Consider the following 24,671-nt stretch of genomic DNA (forward strand, 5'->3'; position numbering starts at 1 on the left):
GGTAGAGATGGAATGTATTTCTATCTGCAACTTTCCACTGTCACAAAGCACAAACATTTTCTTGCTGAGAAGATAAGATCATCTGACATGCAGCTCAGTATTCAGCAGTGATTTTGCTGCACAAGACTCCACAGGAAAGGAAAGGAAAGGGAAGTGGAAAAAGGGGAATGGCCTTGAAGTTGAAAGGATGTAGTGTAGCTCAAGAAGTTACACAGGCCAGGGAATAAGACAGTCAATTCTTTCCCCTTCCTTTTTCTCACTTTCTCCGTTCCTCTAGGGACAGGCTGCCTGTGACCTGTCCTATTCAGGACTGGCCTCATGCAATGCTTTCCTTCATCCTCCAAAGCCCCATCCTCATTCTCTTGGTGAGGAACATAGGAAGCCTGCTGAGAAGAGGTAAATGGCAGGAACCAATGCTTGAACTAGTGAGGGAGAAAAACTCGGAGGAGAGTCTTCAAAGTACAACAGCTGGCTTCCCATGTACTGATCATTTTGTCAGCAACAGTGGGAGATGATATTTGTGTTATGAGTTTGCATATTATCATTCCTCTGGATTATATATGTTGAGATTATGGGAGTAATAGTATCAGTTATGGCTAATATTTATGAACGAATGCTCAAACCTCAGCTGAGCTTCACAAATGCTCTACAGAGATAGGTGCACACATGATGCTTGGTTGCAAGGCAGTATATTATTTCAGGAGTAAGCTCAACCATTTTACTAAATTGCTTCTTTATCCAAAAAGGTCTACCTGAAACAAAGCTGGTTTGTGTTGTGCAGATCCATGACCTAAATTTGGTCTAACGTAGAGAATCCATACATGGTTTTCATTTTGCATTATGCACAGGGGGTAAAGGGTACCAGAAGCTCAGACTGAATGGTGATTTCTCTTCATTAGTGGAGTGGAGATCAAAGGCAAAACTTTTCAGCATGACAGAACTTCCATTGTGGAATTAGTTGCTCAGCACTAAATCCTAACACAGATCCAACTGCCTTCTTGCTTCTTATTGCAAGTAGGTGTTTTTTACAGAAATAAAGGACAACCATAGTTCTAGACTAACACTGTTTTAGGCCTTTTTTCCTGGATTCAGGTTGATTGTAAAGTTCAGAATTACTGAATGAATGTGGAAATCTACAGGCCATTGACAGTATTAATAAAAAAGAATATTTTTTAACGTTTTATTTCCCTTTGTTTTCCTTTGTACTGTAAAATGCCTTTTCCCTTTTGAACTGTTTACAGATCATTGAAGAGTATACTTTAGAGAATCATCTCTGAACAGAACTGTGAAGAAATATGTTATTGGATATTGCTACTGAAGGATCCTAGATACTCGTCATGTGCACAGTTATAGTACAGCACATATGCAAAATCTTATTTTAAAATCAATACAACTGGACAGAATTGGTGTGAAGCTACAGAAGCTAGATAGACTTATATTAGCTTCTCTGATCAGCTAGATTCGATATAATCATTCTCACAGTGATTTCTCAACATAATTGCAAGGTAGGGAAAGAAGTTTTCAATATTACAGAGATTTAAATTAAAAGCAAAGGTAGACTTTATTCAGCAATTCAGAAAGGAAATAAAACTGTGAAGAAAGTAATTCTCATCCTTGACAGTGCAGTTTTGTTTCTCCCTGCAGGACCAGGAAAGAAGAAATAAAATATGAGGACTTTTCCTTCCTACAAAATTGGCAGTAAGAGACTCCTCCTTCAGTCGTATGGAACTGAATACACAGATTCTCCCAGACTTAGTTGTTATAGCACTCAGGCTGCCTATCACCAGAAGAGGCATCTGGAACATCTGGCCCATCCCAGCATGCAGCATTGCAGGAAAAACAGATCTACATTGGTTTTGGACACATTTTAGGTCTCAGCATGAGCCATTAAATTTTATGTTGTTTGTCATGCTGACTTCTGCAGCTCCAGAACAGTTAAATAGCATTTACATCACTTTGTGCTAAAAGGCATGCATTACCAACTTCCTGGGGTCAGCAGGAAGAAAATAAAAAGCAAATTAAGCAAATGCTGTGAAACAATGACTAACCCTGAACTATTATAATGCTTCAAGTTACCTTTAAAATAAAAAGGGACTCCTGCCATAATATTCTCAATGACTACCTTGAAGCAGTCGTTATTTCTGTTATACTGCACAGGGAATATTGAAGTGAAAAAATTTATCTTAAAATTAATTAAAAATTAAGTCCCTTCTACATATCGAATTCTAATTCACAAAAAAATTAGAAGATTCAATAGTTTACAATCCAATTTCTTAATATATGACACTACAAAACAAAATATCCAATTACTTAGTAGATAATAAGCCCAGAACATTTACTGCCAAGTAAAACCAGAAAAGAGATCATTATCTTGCTTGAGAATTTAATGTAGTAACCAGTAAATTCAATTTCAGAGTTTCAGAAACTAGTGCAGATCTAAGGCAGTAAAACCACACAGTTGAACACCATGTAGATTTTCAGACTGGGTCTGGAGTATGAACTTGATGAGCTAATATTCTTCAGAATGACCTCTTGTCAATAGAAAATAAAAACACATCCAGATTTTAACTCTTTTCTAGCAAGCCCAGAGTCAAGCCCAACAGTGCATTTCAACAGTCTCTAATGGATATACTTTTGTGGTATTTACATATACCTCATTGTTTAGCTTAATCTGGTAAACAATGTCTCTTCAGAAGGGAAGCATAGTAAACATCGGAAGTCATGTTCTAAGAAATACTTTATTGATTAATAATTAACCATAATAGCCTTGTTAATTGTAATTGACTCTCCTCAAATTCTGTGACATGAGTCACAGAATTGCGTATCAATTAAATTAGCATTATAAATATATCCTGAAAGGGGCAGTGTTTCTTGACAGTGATATTTTACTGCAACATAGCTTTATGCATCATTTTATATCCTGGGCATACTGCCAATGTTGCATTACCTAAATATCCATTTTATATAGTAACTCTGCATCCTCACAGCAACTTATGAAATCAGCCTAATTGTTTAATTTTAGGTTCCAAATCAACATTCTTTCCAAAGCATTAATCTAGTGGTGAATCTATGCAATTACCCATTTTGTAAAACTTCTTACGTCTGTGTCTGGTAATTTAAACTACTGTTAAGTGAGTGCCTTTTTTGTGTGTGTATGTATTTATGTAAGTGCTTAGAAAATAAAGCAATGGCTAGGCGATGCTGTGTATCTCAGTTCCTCCTTCCATCATGCCATTCTTGTTGGCTTAAAAGACACAATCAATCACCTTCCCTTTACTAAAGATGGCTAAGATCCTGTTTAGCATTATCATCTCCATTTTTCAAAGCATTTAGGTAGGCTTAAATTTTTATCTCTATCCCAAAGTTGTTCTGGGCATGTATTAAGTGTAGAGGAAATAATGGAAATTTGATTATAACAGTTCTGCAGTTTTGACTTCCATAAAAAAAAACAACCAACCAAAAAAAAAAACGAAATCAGTTTTGTCATCTGATAGTACTGCCTCCAGGCAGCTGTGAAAAGACAAAACACAGAGCAGAAGAGCAAGGAAAAGGTAAGGTGACTTCAGACAAGTTCTTCTTATTATTTCTTTATTTTTAATATGAAAGTAACAAACGCTGGTTTATAGTGACTTGGTTTGCTAATGTTTAGAAGTATCTTCTTTTTATTAACCTTAATCTTGCTGTAGACTGAATTCTTGATAAAATAAAATCTCATTATCTAAATAAATAAATTAATGTGCCTATGAAAGTCCCAGTAACACCTTTAGATGTGAGATGATCTACCTAAAACCTAAATTTTAATTCAGGAACACACCTATCTGTTATTTTTATCTTCCTTTTTGTTACCAAAAAGCCATTAAATATTCTTTGATATTTAACATTTTCATTCTGGGTAGATATCTTTCAGGACAGATATGCCAAACAGTGTTTTGCTTCTCTTCTCAGAATTCTTTCAGTATTCAAAGTGGACAGATGCGAATACGAATGATTCTGTACTGGCAAGAACCCACAAAACCTCTGTCAGCAACTCTTGTGTATTTGTTGACTCAGTTCCTCTTGTATATTTATAAGGCAGTTGACAAGTGCCTGAGATATTCCGATTCCTATGACTATCTGCTGAAGGACTGCAAAGGTCTGTTTCTAATGTTCAAAACATGTATGGTGATAAAAGAATTTATACCACTCTCTCAGTCAATGAATAGTCATTTTACATGTGTCCACCTCTGTAATTACTACACATTGTAGTAGAGTTTATGAAAGAGGTACTGCGCTGACTTCTTGGGTAGACCAACCACTACAGGTAACATTATCTCTTTTTTTCCGGCTTTCTGTATTTCCTTCAGACCCTTCACATTTGATGTATTATGTCATTAGTTTCATATTTATTGTGCTATCCTACAATATCATATTACTAATTTATCTTGCCTATTTCAAATAGTTGCATTCATATTAACATGCAACGAAAGCCACAGAATGAAGAGCTGCTCCTAGTGACAGTGACTTACAGTTGAAAAAAAATAATATAAAACTGTGTATTTGGTGCAGACATTTAAGATAATATTTCTATTGAAACTTCTGTTACTACTGGTGATGAGAAATAAATAGACAATGAGCCTGGGAACTTAACCAATAACTATCATTATTTAAAGAGTGCAATTAGCATCTTACCCCATATGACTCATATCCCTTTCTTCAGAAGACAGGTGAGTCAACAGACAATCATCACTCTTCCAGAGATTACCTAAAGCCAGTTGATTCATCTACCATCTTATGAATAACGTTCAGTTTTCTGCAGACTTGCATAATTTTCTCATTCATCTTAAAAAATGAACTACTGCTTTTCTCTCTGGATCTGAAATCCTTTTCTGTGACTTTGTGATCCTGATAATCTATGCAAGATTTTTATATACTTACATGATAAAGTGGAACTGTATTGTTTTCTGCCAGTGAGAAATTCAAGACATCTTGCTGTCCAGGTTCGAGCCTAATATTAATAGTAGATGCCAATACAGATGGACTAATAGGGTAATTTGTACTGCTTGTGGGTTTGCCCTTTTTTCTTGATCTACGACCTGTGTCCCTTTTGTTGTCTTTTTGTGTCAAAGGCTCTTCTTGGATAACCAGTATCTTGTCATCACTCAGATACCGCAGGAGTGAATTCTCAGAGTCAGTTGTTGGAGGAAAAGAAAAGAAAAAAGAAACATTAGTAAGAGGAAACAAAAAGAGAATAATGAAAAAGGAAAGAAAAAGAACTTTGCTATCACCATGCTTCTTGCAAAGTTCATAATTCCCACTGGAATCGATAGAAACTTATTCAATTAGGACTGCTGGTCTGAACATTGACAGTACAATTGCAGAGTCTTGTTTCAAATACTCATTCATACTAATTGAAACCTGTCTCAAAGAACATAACATCTATAACATCACTTACTGTTTTCTAGAACTGTGAAGATTAAAAACTGATTGCTGTTAACATATATCTGAATTTTATAAGTTTTTTTTTCCCCTTGATGTTTATCTTTTTTTTTATACTACAATTAGATAGAGTAAATCCCTTCTACTAATACAAACTTTTTAATTAGCAGAAACACAAAAGCCCAGATACTAAACAGGTTCTTTTATGTTCTCTGTGGTACTCAAGAAAAGCAGACTGGCTTCCTGTAATGGTATCTTCATGCTTCTTAGGTAACAAAGAAAAAAAACCTTGGAGAATAGGACAGAAAAAAAGAAAAAAATACTCACCTCTGCTTCCCCTCTTGTACATGTTTTGTTCTTTTGACTCCCCTATCCAACTGTACTCAGTAGGCATAGAAACAGGCCTTAAATCTCCTGGAAACAATCCCAAGATAAAACATTATAATTTTTGAAGACTAAAAATAGTGGCAGTATAGATTATGTTTATAAATTACAGTCATGACATGACCCTTCAGAGCAATCCTTTTTATCGGCACCTGTATATTATTATAGGTGTAGCATTCAGGATCAATTAAACACCATATATGCTGGATTCTCCTCTTCATCATACCAATCTGAAGGAAAGTACCACTACTTTGGTGAAATTCCTTGCAAATGGGAAGTAGATTACAAATATGCTTTTGAACTCTGTTCTGTAAAAACTTGCTCACCCATTAAATAGATGTTTTGGAATAATTACAGAATCGGTTTTTAAATGGACTAATATGCTTTAGTAAAACTAGAAAGACTGTTAATACAGATAGAATATTATGTATGTATCAATTAAACAGTAAAACCTCTCTGGCCTGGAAAACCACATGGTGAGTAATGAGGGGATCTCATTTCAAGAGCATGAATTTTAAATGCCTTAAAAAGAAAACATGGAGCGCAGTTTGGTAACAAAAGCAACAACAACAAAAAAAGAAGATTCAGACATTAAGGGTTTTATTAATACACTTTTATTGCTCTGTGGCTGTAAGATATAAATGGGCACTAGTCATTCCCTGCTATAGTATCAGTAGAACATTAATAGCAGGCCATTAAAGGAGGAATACTGCATACCCTACTATAAAGCATTAGCACTCTGGCCTTGTCAGTGTGCGTTATTATCACAAAACACAGAAACACACCCTCTACATTATGGGTTAAGTTCTGTCTGACCCATAAAGCCAAAGATTCATGTTTCCATGTACCAGCTGACTAGATTTCGTGTGTTTATTGAGCACTCGAACACATTTTTTTAAGGTAGCTTGCTACTGTTCTGTTTCTAGGATAATTATGGAACTTAAATGTGAACAAGTGTTTGTTTTCCATTATGAATTTTCCCAGGTTGATTTGAGTGACAAAGTATTTTCTGTGGCTTATTTGCATGCCAATATAGTGTTTTATTCACCATTCTTCCAAAACACAGGTTTGTAGCTACCAAAATGTTGGGAAGGATTTAAGAACAAACAGGTTTATAAGACAAGTATCCTTCTGGGTAACATGGTTTTCTGCAACTGGAAGGGATAACACACCTTAAGTACTGAGATACTCCCATATTATACTTCTACTCATACCATAATAGTTAGTGTATAACTAATTGTATGGTAAATAAATGTTTCCCTATCTGCCTGACAGTTGAAACTAACTACAAATGTATTATTCAATTCCTAATCTCAAATTTGGCGTTAGAAGAACAATACAAATTTAAGAAATAAATCAAACAAAAGGACGAATCAGTAATATGGAAAAGAATGAGAAACAAGTGAAGATTATAAATTTAAAAAAAAAAGAGAGAAAATAAGAATGCACATAACAGATGATGATCAATGTAATAAAATTTAGCAGTATTTCTGTAAAGAGAAGTAAGGTCTGGAGCTCTGGAGAGATTTGTAACACAAACGCTAGATAACTCAGCACAATTGACATCAGAGTAGAAATATAGGAAAGGAAACACACAAGCCAAACAAAGGAACCAGTGATTTTGCATATTGCTTATTTTGCTTCCAAGTTCTTTTGCAAACAAATGTAAGTAACCTATCAAGAGTTTTAACATTGCAACTTGGACATTTAGAACTATACAAAATTACTTTGCACAAGTACCAGTACAAATCAAAAACAAAAAAAACCCTCCAAACTTACTTATGATGTTTTTGCCTCTAACACATAAACCAGAAACAATTTGACAATGCTTTGCCACAAGAACTCTAAATACCATAGCGTGTTAGAGTAGGACTAATGTTATAGTATAACTCTTGATAAGACAAAAAATTCACTGCAGCAATGATAAATACAAGCTTAACTTTAAAAAAATGGTTCAAGAAAATGAACTTATCTGCCTTCCTAGATTTTGCATATATCATCAATATGGACTGTCTCATCTGCCTGAGTATCCTGCCACCTACCTGCTGCATCAGAGAGTGGATTTTAATAAGCACTTTAATTCTGTTAGATCCATGTCAGGATCTTTCTGAACTGTGGTTTATGTGAGTCCTTGCAATACTGAAAGTGTCTGCTCAACCATCAAAAACTTCAGTTTTCATTTTCCTTACTTTGCCCATGGCCATCTGGCTCCAGCATTGGATAGGTGTTAATTGGATCTACCATAAATCCTGTCTTTCCACCCAAAAGACATATCGTCACTTTGAAGGGTCAGATGCATATCTTTAAGTAAAAAAAAATCAAATACTACACATAAGTAGAAAAAAAAGATCTCATTTTAAGTCTGATATAATTGACAGATTAATCTGTAGTTTAAAAAATTTGGGTTTAACAATTGGTTTTGAAACAAAGGCATATTCTTGAGACTTTAAAATAAAATTCCTTCTAGATTTTCAAGGTTACAGAAAATCAGAACTGTCCATCAGAAACACTAGAAAAATCTTGCATATTACTGGGATCAGGCACAGTGCCCAACATTTGAAGTCATTGTGCAGCCTGATTCTATGAAAGCAAGCCAAATACATCCACCTGGCTTCAATTTTAATCACAGTTAAGACTTATCTTTCTTTCTAATTTTATTATAAAATGGTGTCACTTATCAGGTGGATAAAGACTGAATATTACTAGTCTTAAGATGGAATCCTATTCTTCAATGTTACAGCTTCTTCAAGCATCAAGTATATGGCTGTACTAGTTACTAAAAATATCCTATATCTCACAAAGATTTATTAAAGCTTCCCTGTTCTGAAAACACAGTATGTGAATGTATATACACAATCCTGTCCATTTTATAATTGCTATTTTTTCATTTTTTACTGTAAATCCAGCTGTAGTTATCAAAACACAAATACAGGACAAAAGTCTAATTGGGAAACATAAGATAAGCTTGCTTTCAATCTAGTAGAACAACAAAGCCAAAACAAAACTTGGGAAGATGGATGTCCTTTGTCGGGAAAGTCTAGCTACGGTGAATTACCACACTCTAGCAGCGACAGTTCAATGCATTTTGACATAATTTGAAATACCCTTGCAGCTTTTTAGATTGTACCCTCTCAGCTCTTGAAACAGCAGGTGAGGTTACTTTACTGCCGCTTATAAGTTGACCTTAGGCAAAAGGTAATACAGCTGAAACCTTAAGGTAAGCCATGTAAATTATGAGATAGATACCTCACATAAAATAAGAAAACCTCAGCAAACAGATCCTGACAGAGGAAAATGTACAGCTTAACTACCAAAACCTGTTTTGGCATCTGGAGCCATCAGCTCTAACTCTTCTGACATTTATGGTGGTAAGAACACTTCAGTCTGAGAACAGGGATGAGAAGCCGCGTTGGCTTGGCTCTAACAACTGAAAGAAGCAGGGGAAACTACATTTAATAACACACATGGTATCAAATCCTGCACGAGACCAACCACTTCTGTGGCAGACCAACAGAATCAGTGCCTGGAGTGCTGAAAGATTTTTCTCCCCCTCCCCCCCAAGTGTATTCCATTTCAGCTGTTATTGGATCTTTCACTATAACTGCCTTTGGTATTATCTCAATTGAACTGCAGCATGTTTTTATTACCTGGGTTCTTCACAGGCACATTTTTCTTTACTACTCTGAGCTTGTGAGAGGTTTTCCCTTTCCTAGATATCAAAGACCAACAAAAATTAGGAACTTTCTTTATTTTTCTTTTTTTTCTTTTTTTTAACAAAATGTGAGAAAGGAAAAACCTGAGTCTCAGAACGTTTTCTGAGTTTCATTCTTAGGTGAATGAAGTAAGTACTGATGGCATTGCGTACATATATATATATATATATATATATATATATATATATACACCTTAAAAGATATCACCTATCCATACATAATGCTATGATCAGGACAAGTTCTTTCTTGGCTCAGAAGTAATGCTATTTTCAGAAGCAGATGTAATAACAGTTCGTAAAAGAAAACTGTTAAAGTGGTAAACTTTACAGAAAAATAACTTACTGCCTTAAAATAAAACTGCTGAAACTATATGGAGAATACAGTGTTATATTTCAATTGTGCTCTTCCAAAATTCACCAGAACCAAGGAAATAGATTTTAACAGATGAGCAAAAAAAAACCCTGTCAATTCATTTTCAGCAATACATTTTATATGGATATGTATAGTCATATACAAGGTACATACACATATACCTGTACACTCATATGAATTTACATACACAAGAAATTTCCATATAAACCCACAGTAAATTATTGTTTTAATAGCATCTTAGGTTTTAAGCAGTCCCCAGTCTAAGATTTGGAAATATATTTCTGGTATTAACAAACGCACTGTAGGATACTAATGTAATTATATCAGCTTAATACAGCACTGAATTTTGGAGGGCCTTGCATCTTACAGATACTTTCATACTCCAATAAGTCTTTTCAGGCCCTCCACTGAAGTTTAGCAGGCCACAACACTGCAACTAAAATAATCTCCAAGAGTTTGCGAATGAAATTGAGTAAAGCAAGATGCTAGCAGTACAAATAATATGAACTTAAGTAGCATTCAAAATTTTAAGTATGCACTTCAGAATAAATCTATAAACAACTTAGCCCTGATCATGAATGTTGGCTTGTAATTATACTAATCATTCCTTCACATAAACTTTTGTTTTTTACTCATAGCCAACAGGTCATGGTCTAACAGAGAATGACAGGTATTTGAGGCACTGCAGTGTCAACAGTACAATCTCCAAATTCAGTCAATTAAAAAATGTAAGAAATCAAACCTACCATGAGTGGGTGTTTTTTCTCTCCTCCGCACTCCTGTAGCTCTGCTTCTCTCATACTCAGAGCCCACAGGGTGGCCTTCGCTCTCGATTAGGGTGTAGTATTTCCCACTTTCATGCTCCAGAAAATAGCTTGGAGAGTCAGAGCCTTTCATCCCAGACTTTCCAAATTTGCTGATGTCATCACAAGACATTATTCCAATTTCATCCCTATAAACAGTAAACCAGAAGATTCTGGAGAATGTAACCACTTTCTGATAAAGCTAAAGTATAAAACTGTCTCTCCCAGGCACTACAAATAAAAAGTCCTATAATTGAAATGCTATTATGTGAGAACTTCCATAAAAGTGATTCAACAAATGTAAATTCATGAAATCATCATTAGGTTTCATTTTACCTGTAAGATAAACATAGTTATTCAGGAGTTTTCTAGTACCTGAGAGGCAGCCCAAGGAATTGATATAACATGAGGAGACAAAGGGTTCCCTTGCAGAAATGCATGCTCTAGAATAAGATTCAAGTGATCACATAAAGGTAAATAAAACTAAACAATTAAAGACTTCTTTAAATCTTTCTTGGTTTCAGCCTAAAAACAGGTTTTGCTCAATTTGTGTCTCTAAATGAAAGTTAAGTCTCTCAAAATAATGATACACTGCTTAAGTTTACTAAACATTCCATTTTAATATAAATTACTACTGATTTTAATAATGTTACTATTAATATTAATAAATATTAATTTCATTCTGGGGCTTTTTGTTTTGTCTGGTTTATATTAATCCAGTGAAATTCAAGTGTAAACTTTTACTTTTCAAAACCTCAAATTAATTAGGAAGTAAATACCTGGGGCCATAAAGTCCTGACATAGGAGACAGAATGAAAACGTCCTGGAGTGTGGAGTTCTCCATTTTTGAGGATATGCCCATGGTACTCGTTGGTGTTGTAGAACTGCTTGTTGGACTGGTTGGAATTACAGGCTGTAAAAAGGAAGAAAAAAAAAAAGGCACATGAAAGAATAAATTAGTGATGTTTTCTGTGCTAAAATTTCTTCACAATGGAGTCAATGTGAATCATTTCAGGAATCTTGACCTCTTTTTTTGGATTATCCTTCTTTTCAAATTCAACTGAACTTTCTTCCAAAAAGATGTTTGCTGAGATACTGTTTTACCAGAGTTCAAGACTAGTTATGAAAGAAACTGATAAAAGACCACTGACATTACTGTAAAAGCCATCTCATGGGAAAAATCTGAGGCTCAGAATCAGAATAAGATTTTTAATCAATGCAGAAAATCAATTACATGGGGAAGGAGGGCAGACACTATCAAATGCCATTAATACAAAAATAATTACAGAACTCTGGAATACTTACAGCGAATGAAAGTATACAGAAGCAGAATGTTGGGTTCAGTAGAAGATTTACTGTTAAGGACAGAACAACTAAATTTCTTTTAAGAAAGCAGAATTTATAGTCATGTACTGTTCCTTATTTTTTTTATGAATCCATAGCAGTGATGATTGTACCACTGTGATACAAAGACAGGTTCTGCTGTGACTACCGATAAAATAAAAAGTAACCTAAGTAATAAATGTGAGCAATAAATATTGAAATAATAACAATAAATATTAAAAATGTAATATAATATAATATAATATAATATAATAAAGTATGGGGGTCTTTGGGGATTTTTGCATTTTTATTTTTTAAATAAAGTTAAACACTGTTTTTTGCTCAAATGCCAAGAAAGCTCAAGTCAATGGCTATAAGGACTACAACCAAATATTCTGTGAAGGATACAAAAATATATGCAAAGAATATTTTTCAACACAGGTACAGTCTGTGTTTGTAGTAAAGAAACAGAAAATACTTTTATTTAGTATTACTGTCTAGATTTTGAATATTAATAATTCCCATTCAATTACAAAATTGTGCTGAAATAGACACAGCTAGTTTTGTACAGGTGGAAAGGAAACAGTGACCCTAAAAATTGGATGAAAGCTATGAAGACCAGTTATAATCTTTTTCTAAATACAAATTTTTCTATCTTCCAAAGAAAAACACTGACATTATTTTTGTGTGATTCAAAAAGCAAAAGCAATATTAAGCACTAAAAAAGGATGCTTTTTCACAAAACTAACATTTTGCATAGGGGGACAAATTATACTCTGCTATGCTTATTGTTAAGCCTCTTACATGCCAATCAAATGTTTTTGGTTTCTTTCATGTTATCAATATAAATAGATAATAAGTGATGTGCAAAGACAAGAATAATTCACTACTTACTTTCTCATATCTCCAGAAATTAGGAATATGAAACACAAGTGAAATAACTGATGTACATATTCCTATTTATATCTCTCAGCAAGGCAAGCTCCTTCCAAGATGACATTCAGCTTTTTCTTTACTGTAATTTTCACATTATTTGGAATTATTGCCATATTATTCCATTGCTACGTTCTTTAAAACTTCAGTTCATTATTTCCAAGTAGAAATAGTCAAAGAATAAGTTACATTTGCCCCTCTTTCATTTCATTACATTTTTAGAGCTTTTTTCTAGTTTTTCAAACTATAATTTTCCAATTTTTAAATACCAAGTGCCCTCTTGGGTCAGAAAGTTAGTAAGCAGATCCTTCAAGGTGTTGGGAAAACATGGAGCGTGTTGGGAAAACAGGTGTACAACCTATCTATTGAATATTAAAGGATATATTTATTTCATAGCAAACCATTAATAGCTATTCGCTAGGCAAGGTACCATCAAGTAGTTTTCCACCTATTTAATCTCAATTCCATCTAGTCCTGAATTCTCTATGCCATACTTATGAGGATGTCATAAGAAAAGGTATTAATATCAGGGTAAGATATACAGGTTCTGTCCTATCCACCAGGCCAGGTAACTGCTCACATGAGAGTTTTAAATCTGTTTAATGATTTCTTCATAATAAATTCATACTGATTTTACTTATCTGTTATCTTCCAAGTGCTCATGAACTGTTTGTGCATACTAAGTGACCGACTTAGAATTCTCTGGCTCTTACATTTCCACTTTCTGAAGACAAGCATTATACTTCTTGTTTTTTGAATGTTACTATAATTCATCCATCCCTCAATTTCACAATAAATATGTTTGAAAAATAACGGTCAAAGAGTGGCCCCACTCAACACAATAAAACAAACCCCAGCTCTTCTTGCCTTTTCCATTGGTGTACTGTAAGAGCTTGTCTGCTGAGTTTACAGAAATATGCGTTCTTGGAGTTCACTTTCCATGTAAAAGGGCTGTAAGTTTTTAAGAAAATACACTGACTTGTGACTGTTCTCAGTAAGTTTTATCCTGCCTTCTCCCTCTCGGGTTTATGTTCTCTACATTCTGTATGAAAAATACCTCTCTTGATGCTTTCCAAGAATTTGTGGGCCATTATGTCTTTGGAACAGGGCCTGTTTCTATCACTTTCTCACAGGATGTGTCCACTTCAAATACACTGTATTGAGTGATTCTGCTGCTTGCTGACAAGAAATCTTCACTCAGCTGGCCTGGGAATCTTTAACAAATAGAAGAGAGCACCCTGTTTCTTCTCCTTTATTATCACTCAGATTATTCCAACTAATTTGGTTGTTCTATGATCTGGAGCTCAGAATGAAGGTAGCAAAGACGCGTACCTGCACTCTGAGCTCTAGGTACATCTGTGATATCAGACATGGAATTTCAGTGGTTTAAGTATCTGCAAAATAGCACAGGGGTCTTACAATATTATTAAAACACGAGTTTGAGAAGTGTGTGCAAATAGAAGCAGAAATGAAAAAAATTGCAAGAAAACCATATTAATAAGGGACTTCTGAAAAGTGACACTTTAGGTATCTACTCTTGTTATTCAATTTTTTTCATGAGAATAGGTAATTATTAGAAAAATAATTAAGCATTGCTGAAATATAATAAAAAGGAAAGACAAATGGTAAATTCAACACTTATCAGAAATAAGCAATTGTCTGCCGAAGAGGAAATTTTCAGACACTTTCAGAAACAAAATGCATTGCTGTAACTCTGAGGGAACTTTGCAAATATGGGGGAAATTAAATATCGTATCTCTTTTGAAAGTGCTGTTCAAAACAACAAACAAGATCCCATATATCCTGCAAAAACCAAGAGGACAGGATGCAGGAAGCTGGTAAAGCCTGGTGGTACAGCAACAGGAAGCTTGAATATGGACATCCCTTACCTTTTGAGGGGGTATGAAGATTAAGGTTGGGGTACTGAGTCTCTGCTTCCTCCCTTGAAGGAATAAACTCAATCCCCAGAATTCCCCTGATGGGTGAATTCACAGAAAACACACAGGTGTCACTCTTCTACATGGGTTGCCTGCGGTAAGGGAAAATGGGGCTTTGTAACTGCGTATCACCCTATACATTCCTACAGCGTGTCATTTTTGTCAGAATAGATTAATTCATGCCAGTGATACAGCTGACTAATAAGACAAGCTTCTATAAAAAATAATATTAGTGTTCAACAATACAAATACTACTCACAATAAGAAACAGAACTCTCAATACTGTGGAGCATTTCCTGCGTACTGGTAAGTTGGTATAGCTGTGCTGTAAGATTGCAGGTACGTTCATGGTGCTTTCAAGTCTTGTGGATTTTGAAATTTGAAATATGAACTTTACTTTTTTTTTTTTTATGTGTAGATGATAATTTTTGTCCTCAGAGCAAGAGGATACAATGAAATATTTATTATTATGACAGAAGTCAATAAAAGCATTAGTGGCATTAAGATGAAAAGGAAATGATGATTTGGCATCTCTTCAAGACATTTAGAGAACAGGACACAACTTTATTACTTGCTGCATTTTCTTTATGCTACAAGATTCTCCTTGCCCTTTTTTTTTCTCACTGATATAATAAAGTATATGGGCAGCACATAATTTCAGAATTCATCTAAGCAATTCTATAAGGGTACAGTACCTGAACTATGAACTGAAAACTGAGTTGAGTGGTATACACCAAACCTGCTATTTTCCTTTTTTCACTCTACAAGTGTCTGTTCTCATAATGCTGTAGAATTTATCTTTGTACAAAGCAAGAACTCTCCAAATTCACATGGTTTTCAAAATCTGAAATGAGCTGTTTAGCTGGAATCATTCTGAAGGTACTTATAAAGATGCAGAACATAACATACATTTCTAATAAATTGTCACTGTTGACATAAGCTTTACTAGTCATATCAGCTGACAGATTCTATCTCTCAAGTTAAATAATAAGAAGTGCAATAATCTGGATCAAGTAGTAGTAATCCACTTTGAAAGATTCTGCAAATAAAAAGAAAAAATGCAATAAATGTTGTATTTTATTTGATTGAAGTGGCTGGTGTGCTCACTTTTATAAAAAACAGAGCAGCATTTGCCATTGCAGATGGAAGAACCATTTTATATCGAGTGGGAAGGTAATCAAAGAGTTTTAAAATTAAAAGAGTGTCCTAATATCACATAATGCCAACTAGAGGCAAAAGGAGAAAATGGTATCTACTGACATGCCTTACTGAAAGCTAATTGTAGCACAAAACATGTTAACATTCTGCTGTTGTTAATTAAGCATCAAGGGAAACTATATGCAGCAAAGGAATACTGTGAGAGCAGAAATAAATTTTATAAGGATTCATAGATTGTGTATCATTAATAATTCATAAATTAACTGTGTGGTACAATTTTAAACATAATTATTGTGGAAAGAATACCAGTAACACCTGTGAGTGCCTTGAGCAAGAATAGAAAACACCGTTTTCTTAAAAAATTCCCACTGCATACTAAATGGAGTTATGAAATACTATTTCTGGCCTCTTTTTCTATAGACTGTTGCTTAAACTGGTCATTCCATCTCCTACATTCATACAGCTGCTTACTTTTGTCTCAGTATAAAACCTTCTGCCTATGCTGAATGTATACTGCTTATTTCTGTCAACAGCCTCTGACAGTGTCTGCACTGTGAGAACCAATTTAATCCATTAATGATAGAAAACTCCATAAAAACAAATAAATAAACCCAGAAGCGTTCCTAAAAATTCAACAAATTAAACTGATCTACAGTCTAAAAAATGCCAAAGTCAAACAAAGGCGAGGGCATTCTGCTGCCAAGAACAGGGAGAGGGAAGTGAGATCATTGCTTTCCAGCAGCATCAAGCTGTTATGTCAGCTGTCCAGGAAACAGAAGCTCTAGTATCATCTTGAAATTTAATCATGCTAGTTCCAAGTCATTAATGACAATAACAAATAATACCAGATCCAGGTGAGACCTGCAGAAAACAGGCAAAAGCAAACTTTGTATCTTGAAATACATCCAGGTCCTAATACTTGAGCTTGCCTCTGTGGCACGAAGGCTAAAGAAGACCTAAAGATGCTCAAGATGACCCAAAGTTGGTTTTCAACATATTACAAAATCTACTGTTAAGAAGTACCATTGGCAATGCTTTTTAGATTCTCCAAAATGATGTATTTTTTTAATTTCAATTCTTCAATGCATTGTTCTCCAATTCAGAAGAAACATATTCTAGCGATGTGACACTTAAAGCACCCTTTATCCTCATGGGCTCTTGTGTTCTGGGTCATCAGGAGGGGACACATCACAGAAATAGAAACTGTAGATAATTACACAAAAATAGCTTTGTGTACTGTCTCTTATCTGGCCACCACAGTAAAGATCAGCATGTTTAAACAGGGGAAGTTTATAAGGAGGAAATTCTTTCTTGTTAGGGTGGTGAGGTGCTGGAGGGCACCGGTGAGGCTGCCCAGGGAGGTTGTGAATGCTCCATCCCTGGCAGTGTTCAAGACCAGGTTGGATGAGGCCTTGGGTGATATGGTTTAGTGGGAGGTGTCCCTGCCCATGGCAGGGGGTTTGGAACTTGATCTTAAGGTCCTTTCCAACCCTAACTATTCTATGATTCTATGGTTCATGGGAAGTGCCATGTATACAGTACACATTGTTTTCACACTGACAAAACTTCCAGAACTAGTGCTGCTTGTGAATGATGATTCTTTAACGTAATAAAGAGAGGATCTCTACAGAAGCCCTGTTGCAAACGCAGTTTCCATTTTGCTGCTCCTGGAGGCTTCATATGAAGTTAAAGGAATTGTAAAGCGTTCAGATGTGGAAAAATTCCTTTTAAAGAAGAGCAAGTTTCCTAAGATCTACCTGTCACAGCACTTTAAGCTTCTGATGAAATACAATGTAAGGCCTGCATGAGTAAAATTACTAGAGAACTGTTGAATAAGCAAGGCTTCCCAGCAATCCAAGATTATCACTTTGTGAATGCTACTGAAGAATCAGATTTTGGAAAATCAGAATAAAGGAGAGTCTTCACTTCAAGATCAGAGATCAATCAGTGGTTGGTCAGTTAATTCCTGAGCTACCTGGAGCTGAAGAAGAGAATTTTGCTGGAAAGTAAAAATGTTCCAATTGAATTTCCTGTGATCGATCAGAAATGCTTACTGGAACTGGTACAAGAAAGCCAGTTACAGCTGGATGAAAATGAGCTCCCTCATGCAATTCACTTTCTGAATGAACCAGGTGTACTATTTTCAAGTCCCAGCACTGCAGCTGAGAGATCTATAATTTTTAGATCCTAAGTGGCTGTGTAAAATCATGGTGCAGATTCTGACAGTGAAAGTGGAAGGCTTTTTTAAGTATCCTAAAGGGTGCAAGGTGTGGAAGGATGTCTCTGGTCTGGTCCTGGCAAGGAGGGAGGTGGCAGACTTCCCAGACTGGGTGGTGCCTGAGCTGGTCTGGACAGAGCTGGAGGCCCTGGCTCATGAGCAAGGGCATTTGGAGACAGACAAGACCATGGTGATGATGTGCTCCCCTGGTTGATGGGTAAAAATATTTTTGCATATTTTGTAGCTTGGTTGAGGTCTGGGGTCGAGAAGTCGCCTCTTCTTCTTCCTCTGATTCACATAATAATCACTCCTGATCAGATGCTGTCCCATGTAGTAAGTGCATTGTTTCTTCACCTTTCTTCATCCTTCTTGCCTCTTTTTTGCTTTTCCCCTTGCATACAGCGGCAACCAGTATTGGCACGAATTGTTCCTCTGGTTTAGCTGCAGTGATTCTCACTGTGGTTGGAGTGGCTGCAGTATCTGTTCTTGGGGTTTGGGCAGCTGCTGTACTTGTCACTGGGGTTGGTGTAGGTGCTGTGCTTGAGCTGGAGCAGCTGCATTATCTGCTGTAGTCAGAGTTTGAGTAGCTGCTGTACTTGTCACTAGGGTTGGTGTAGCTGCTGTATTTGGAGTTGGAGTAGCTGTGCTGTCTGTTGCTTTGCAATCGGATCCGGAGACATTTTCTTCCTTTTGAAGGTGCTGGACAGTGTTGAGCAGGGCTTTGTAATCATAGGCCAAGCCCCAGTATGTTGCCATGATTTGTCCCTCTCTGCTATGACCAGCATGACAACACACCTCATTTGAGTGTTTTACTAGTTTTTCTGGATTTTGCACTTGTTCCATGGTGAAGTTCCAAAGCACTGGAGGGGCCCACTGGCCTAGATACTTGCCCGTACTGTCCCACACACCCTGCCACTCATGACTGTCCAGCCTCGGGGAAAATCTCTTGGTCCTCCTATATTGTCTTCTAACCCTAGACAAGACCCAAACCCGACTCTGCTTAACTTTTGAGATCAGATGAAATGGTTGTGGGTAAAACACACTCTGCGTATGTGCCAACATGCTGATCCCCATCACAATCAGCAGGCAGGTCTTAAGGGTACCCAAAGGCAATTCAAAACCTTCAGAACTCTCAAATGATGCTGTAAATCATCTGGTGGGGGTGGGGGCTGGGAACATAAGAGAATGTCTCCTTCATAGGTTGACCATCCAAGGAGGGGAAAAAAGATGTGTAATTGCTAAACACTTCTGTTATATACCTCCCAAAGTATAGAGGTGGTGACCACACTGGGAACGCAAGTCAGATCAGTTTCATGATCAATGAGTCTATTGTATTACAAGTCATTATGATAAAGTACAGTGAAACAAGAACCTTAGCCCAAGCCCTCCAGCCGATAAACACTAACACAGCAAATACCAGCTGTAAGTAAGGTATTACATGCTGAAATTCTGAGATCAAGAGCAACAACTTTGAGAGCCAATAAATCAGCATTGTGATGACTATTACTCTGAAACAATAAATGCTTATATCACAAATGCGATTAGACACACTCTGGTCAGATCTGTCGTTATCTCAACCCTTCATGCCCCACGTTGGGCGCCACAAAGAACTGTTGTGGTTTAAGCCCAGCTGGCGACCCAGAACCACGCAGCCGCCTGCTCACTCCCCCCTTCTTGCTCCCCCCCAGCTCCTGGAAGGATGTGGAGGAGAATCAAAAGAATGCAACTCACACAGGTTGATGTAAGAACAGTCCAGTAACTAAGGTATAACACAAACCACTGCTGCTACCACCAATAATAATAATGATAAGGGAAATAACAAGAGAAGAGAATACAACACCTCACCACCTGCTGACCAATACTCAGCCCAACTTGAGCAGTAATCCAGCCCTTCTGGGTAACTGCCTCCAGTTTATATAGTGGGCATGATGTGCTGTGGTATGGATATCTCTTTGGTCAGTTTGGGTCAGGTGTCCTGTCTCTGCTTCCTCCTGGCTTCCCCTCCTCCCTGGCAGATCATAAGACTCAGAAAGTCCTTGGTCAGAGTAAACATTACTGAGCAACAACTAAAACCATCGGTGTTATCAGCACTGCTCCCAGGCTGAAAGTCAAAACCACAGCACTGCACCAGCTACTAAGAAGGAGAAAAATGACTGCTACTGCTGAACGCAGGACACGAGTAGATTCACGAGCATGTCAATAGAGCAAAGAGTGTTTTTCCTGTGCCCTTGTGACAGAAAAACCCGAGCAGTCCCGATTCTCCTCTGGGTGTCACCATGCCCTTTTCCTCTCCCCCGGAGGTAGCCACACAGAAAGAAAAGATGGCACTAAATCCAAGTGTCAGCACTCCTGCGCTGCAAGGATTACACAAACTCGTTGAGTGAAGCCGCTGTATGGGATTTAGGCAATTTGAGTAATGAAAGATTCAGGAAGTGCCAGGCAGGAAGGAAATTTGCCTGGTTAAGCTTGAAGGGTTTGCTCTGTTTCATTAATTGAAAAATTATTCAGAAACACATTCATGCATTATGTGATGCAAACAAAGCCACTCCGAAGCTCCCTCCTCGTGAAAGTGCATAAAGTTATTACAGAATGTTATACAGTGTTAAAGATAAACATGCACACTTACTAACTTACTCAAAAACTTTAATGACATTTTGGGTTCAGTCTTTTTATGGTCAGTTTTTCCTACATGTTGATGCTGTAGGAAGAACCAGCTGTGATGTTCACAGTTGATTTTTTTGACAACAGATTTTCAAGGAAGAAGCATGCAAGAAATATTAGAGGTTCTATCAGCACTGCTACCAAAAACTCAAGCTTGATGAGAGATGTGGAACAGAAGCAGACTTTTCCTGACATTTAAAAGGTCTGGCACACCTGATTACAAACAAGTACTTTTGACAGACTGTGAAATAATGGAAACAGAGAGAAACGTTGCCAGTGCCAGTCAAAGCAAGCTACAGAACCTTAGGCAGCCTTCTTCTTCAGTAGCATTGTCTGCAAACATTCTCTCTTCTGTGAATTCCTGTGGCTCCCAACAAAACAACCTTATTGACACATGCAGTATTGACACACATACTTATCTCAGCACCTACTTTGGAGGAATTTAGGACTTTTTAGAGGCTCCTGTCCCTTTCACTGGAAGTAAAAATTCTAGTGTTTTCTCTTGAGTGAAGGTTTTCCCATGACATGAGCATTGCAGCAGCCTTCTTACCTGAAGTGCAAGAGGTTTCCACCTCACATTCTTCAGAAGGGCAGGAGCAGAAACCAGGGTATTCTGAGGACGTTTTTTCAAGGTTAAAATCACTCCATTTGGGTCTTCCCACAACGCATTTACTAGGTTCTTTAACTGCCAGCCAACCTACGGATAAATTCCATAATTGAATTTTGTAAGCTTTCTGTTTAAATGTGAAGAAAGTCTTCTACTAACCAAAAAGGTCTATTACAGCTCTGCAGACATAAGCAGTTTTTATAAACTGTCTGATTACTTCTGTTGGACTGAAATGATGCTGCTGAAACTGTATTTTTTTTTTAGTTTCTCTCAATGAACACCATTTCCTTCTTAATAATCTGTGAGATCATTATACATTTTATGTCAAATGAAGACTAGGAGTCATGAAATAATTTCAGCCTGGATACTGAAACAGCTCACTGCTGAGGAGGAAGACAAACTATGCTATAGCAACATATGTAACATATATGTAACAGCTTTAAGATCCTAACTGAAGAGAAATGATCATTTATTTGATTTATCTATAGACCCCTTGATAGAGCTGAGTAATTTGAGTTTCTGTAAGTTGTAAACAAAGCTATAAGGAAAGAAGATAGCTAGTACTGGAAGGATTTTATATGTGCTGCTAACAAAAAGCTACTTAGACATATTTCCTAATTTTCTTGAATATTTAAATATGAATTTACTGTGAACTGTTGATATGTGAAAACAGAAAATGTATTTTTATGTTTTTTTTTTAAATAGATGTTTACAATATGTTATCCTGAATGGTTGAAGAGATTTTAAAACTGAAAAATAATATAAATGACAGTACATAAAGATGTTAATGATAAAAGTACTTTCTTACACGTTTAAGTGCTGCTGAATTTCTATCCATATTTCCCCAGGCATACGAGAACCAGAAAACGGCAACAAAAAGGGTATCAAACCAGTCAGAGATGTAAATTCAGAACCGAAAGTGAAATTGGGAAAAATCCACATTTTTCCAAACCTCAGCCAATCTGCCATGTTACGGCATTGAAATTACTGCAATTGTACGAGTTTAAAAAAGAGAATAAATTTGGCTCCGCTCAGCAGTCCTTTTGCCCTTTCTATATGCAACTGATGCATTAGTTTGCTCGCTATGAATAAAATGAGAAAATCCTACTGCTTAGCACTCCACAGGGAATTATCATTAAAGTTGATCTGCACAATTTCCTGAGCAACAGGAAGTTCCTTTAATATGACAGTCTAAAAAAAAATAATAAATCTTTTGCAGCACCCAAATTAGTAATGATAGACAAATCCATTGCAACACTTATAGGATTTGCTAACATTCACTTCTAAAGCTTGAAGTTTTGGTCAATATACTTACAACCTGATCTAGATGACCAGAACTACATCACAAAGTTTGAAATTAGTCTCTCTTCCACTGGCACCTGGAAAATGGTATGATGTCTAAAGAAGACTCTTAGTTACTCACACCTAATCTTAGCTCTGGGTGCCCAGGGCTAAACTATTGCCTCCATTTACTCTCATCTTATTATTTTCAGGCAGTACACAAAGGATCTTGCTGAAGCAACTCAAGTTACAAGAACAAGCCTAACTAGAAAGGAATTACTGGAAAAAGTAACCACTTGCAAGTGACAATTAGGTTACTGGTTCACATTCAGCTCTAGGAAAAAGCAAGGCATGCATGTTTAAAGAGAGGTTTTGGAGAATATTGCTAGCTTTACTTATTCACATCTTCTCCAGTTCATATGTGATTTCCAGATTTGCCAGGAAGGAAAATGAATAGATGCAGGATAGACTCTTCACTTACCCTTTTAAATATTGCATCCTTTATCAAACATTACTTGAGTCAGGTGTTAATTTGAAGACTGGTGTTCTCTACGCACGGTTCTGCTAAACAGAGCACTATGCACAGGATGTTTTTTCAAAAGCCAGTCTCTTTCACAGAAAAGCTGAGCCCCCAGCACCTCTAAAAGTGCCTGTATTAAACTCTTACCTCCATTTTCTGCTCCAAACATGGCAGAGTTTTACAGTACTAATAAATGACCACAGTAAACACCTGTCATAAATGTTATAACTATCACAAGTCTTAAGCCTAGTGTCAAGTAGACCTGTAACAAATAGGAATTGGAATGCTGGGTTCATACAGCACTTCTCCAAACACAACCTTACTTGAGGCCAAACTGAAGCAGCCTGGGAGTGAAGAATGAAAACCTTAGGGAATACTGTAACTGTACTGCTGTTTTATTGCTCTTGTATTATGCAAGCATTAACTGCAGTTGTATTTGCTAGGCTTTTTAGTTTGACCTGTGTGTGGAACTTCACTATAATGTTTTAATCAGACTTGCCCTTCTGGCCTAAGTGTGTATGCTCACTGCTATCAAAAAACAAGGGAAGATGAAAAAAGACTTAGGTGCTCAGAACCAGAGAAGTCAGCATACATCACTGCACTGTAACAGGGATAGTTTGCAATGACTTTATCTTAGAGGAAGATAACATCTAATTACACACAAGGGTGGAGGGAAAATAGTAAAGGTAACCTTGAAGAGATTTAAATTAAAATCCTCTTATAAGGGCTGAAGGGAAGCTAAGATATAAACTGTAAGGCTCTAGCCTGTCTTCACAGTGGGCCAAAGTCAGGCTCCCCAGCATGAACATTTGGCTCAGAAAGAACTGCAGTATATGCTGTAATTCTGCAAAGGATTTTATTAGCTTTTTTTAGTATACTGTTTTTAATGTTGCTGTTCGATCGAACACTTTCTAAAAATGCACTGGCCACGGGAAACCAGAAAATGGTTGTAATTACAAGCAGGCCACAGCCAAACAACTTGTCAACTTGCATTCCAAACAAACCCTTCTAGTTTGTGCTTTGCTTATAAAGTGGCAGAGGCTATATCTATCTATCTATCTTACTCAATCATAGAATTAAAAATGAACTATTTTTGATTTTTATAAGATTGATGTAATTTTTGGATGTAATTGTAAGAATGCGGAAATCTTCAGAGTTCCATGAGCTTCTTTTAGAAAAGAATGATAAATAATTAAGTTAATGATAAATTATTCCAATAAGAACCTTAATGACAAAACCATTAAATACCAAGATCTATAAGAGAACAGTCTGCAGTCATTACTACTAGGCGATGATAAAATGCTCTTAGGAGTTTGGACATGTTATTATAAATTGTATTACTAAAA

At 36.4% G+C, this 24,671-nt stretch overlaps 1 protein-coding gene across 2 annotated transcripts in view; it reads right to left on the minus strand.

The window, feature by feature from the left end:
- The window catches only part of LOC130596793 (connector enhancer of kinase suppressor of ras 2-like), a 187,442-nt gene that overhangs the window by 41,213 nt on the left and 121,558 nt on the right, over positions 1-24,671 (minus strand). For both annotated transcript variants that reach the window (XM_057404747.1, XM_057404746.1), the window contains exons 9-13: positions 21,468-21,614; positions 11,467-11,600; positions 10,631-10,836; positions 5,743-5,829; positions 4,915-5,168 (exon numbers count right to left, since the gene is read on the minus strand). In XM_057404747.1, the coding sequence (XP_057260730.1) occupies positions 4,915-5,168; positions 5,743-5,829; positions 10,631-10,836; positions 11,467-11,600; positions 21,468-21,614 (828 nt within the window). The remainder of the gene's footprint in view (positions 1-4,914; positions 5,169-5,742; positions 5,830-10,630; positions 10,837-11,466; positions 11,601-21,467; positions 21,615-24,671) is intronic.

This window comes from Pezoporus wallicus, unplaced genomic scaffold (assembly GCF_028554395.1).
Source record: "Pezoporus wallicus isolate ANWC-B61680 ecotype Strahan unplaced genomic scaffold, APGP_CSIRO_Pwel_v1 contig_5104, whole genome shotgun sequence".
Lineage (NCBI taxonomy): Eukaryota > Metazoa > Chordata > Aves > Psittaciformes > Psittacidae > Pezoporus > Pezoporus wallicus.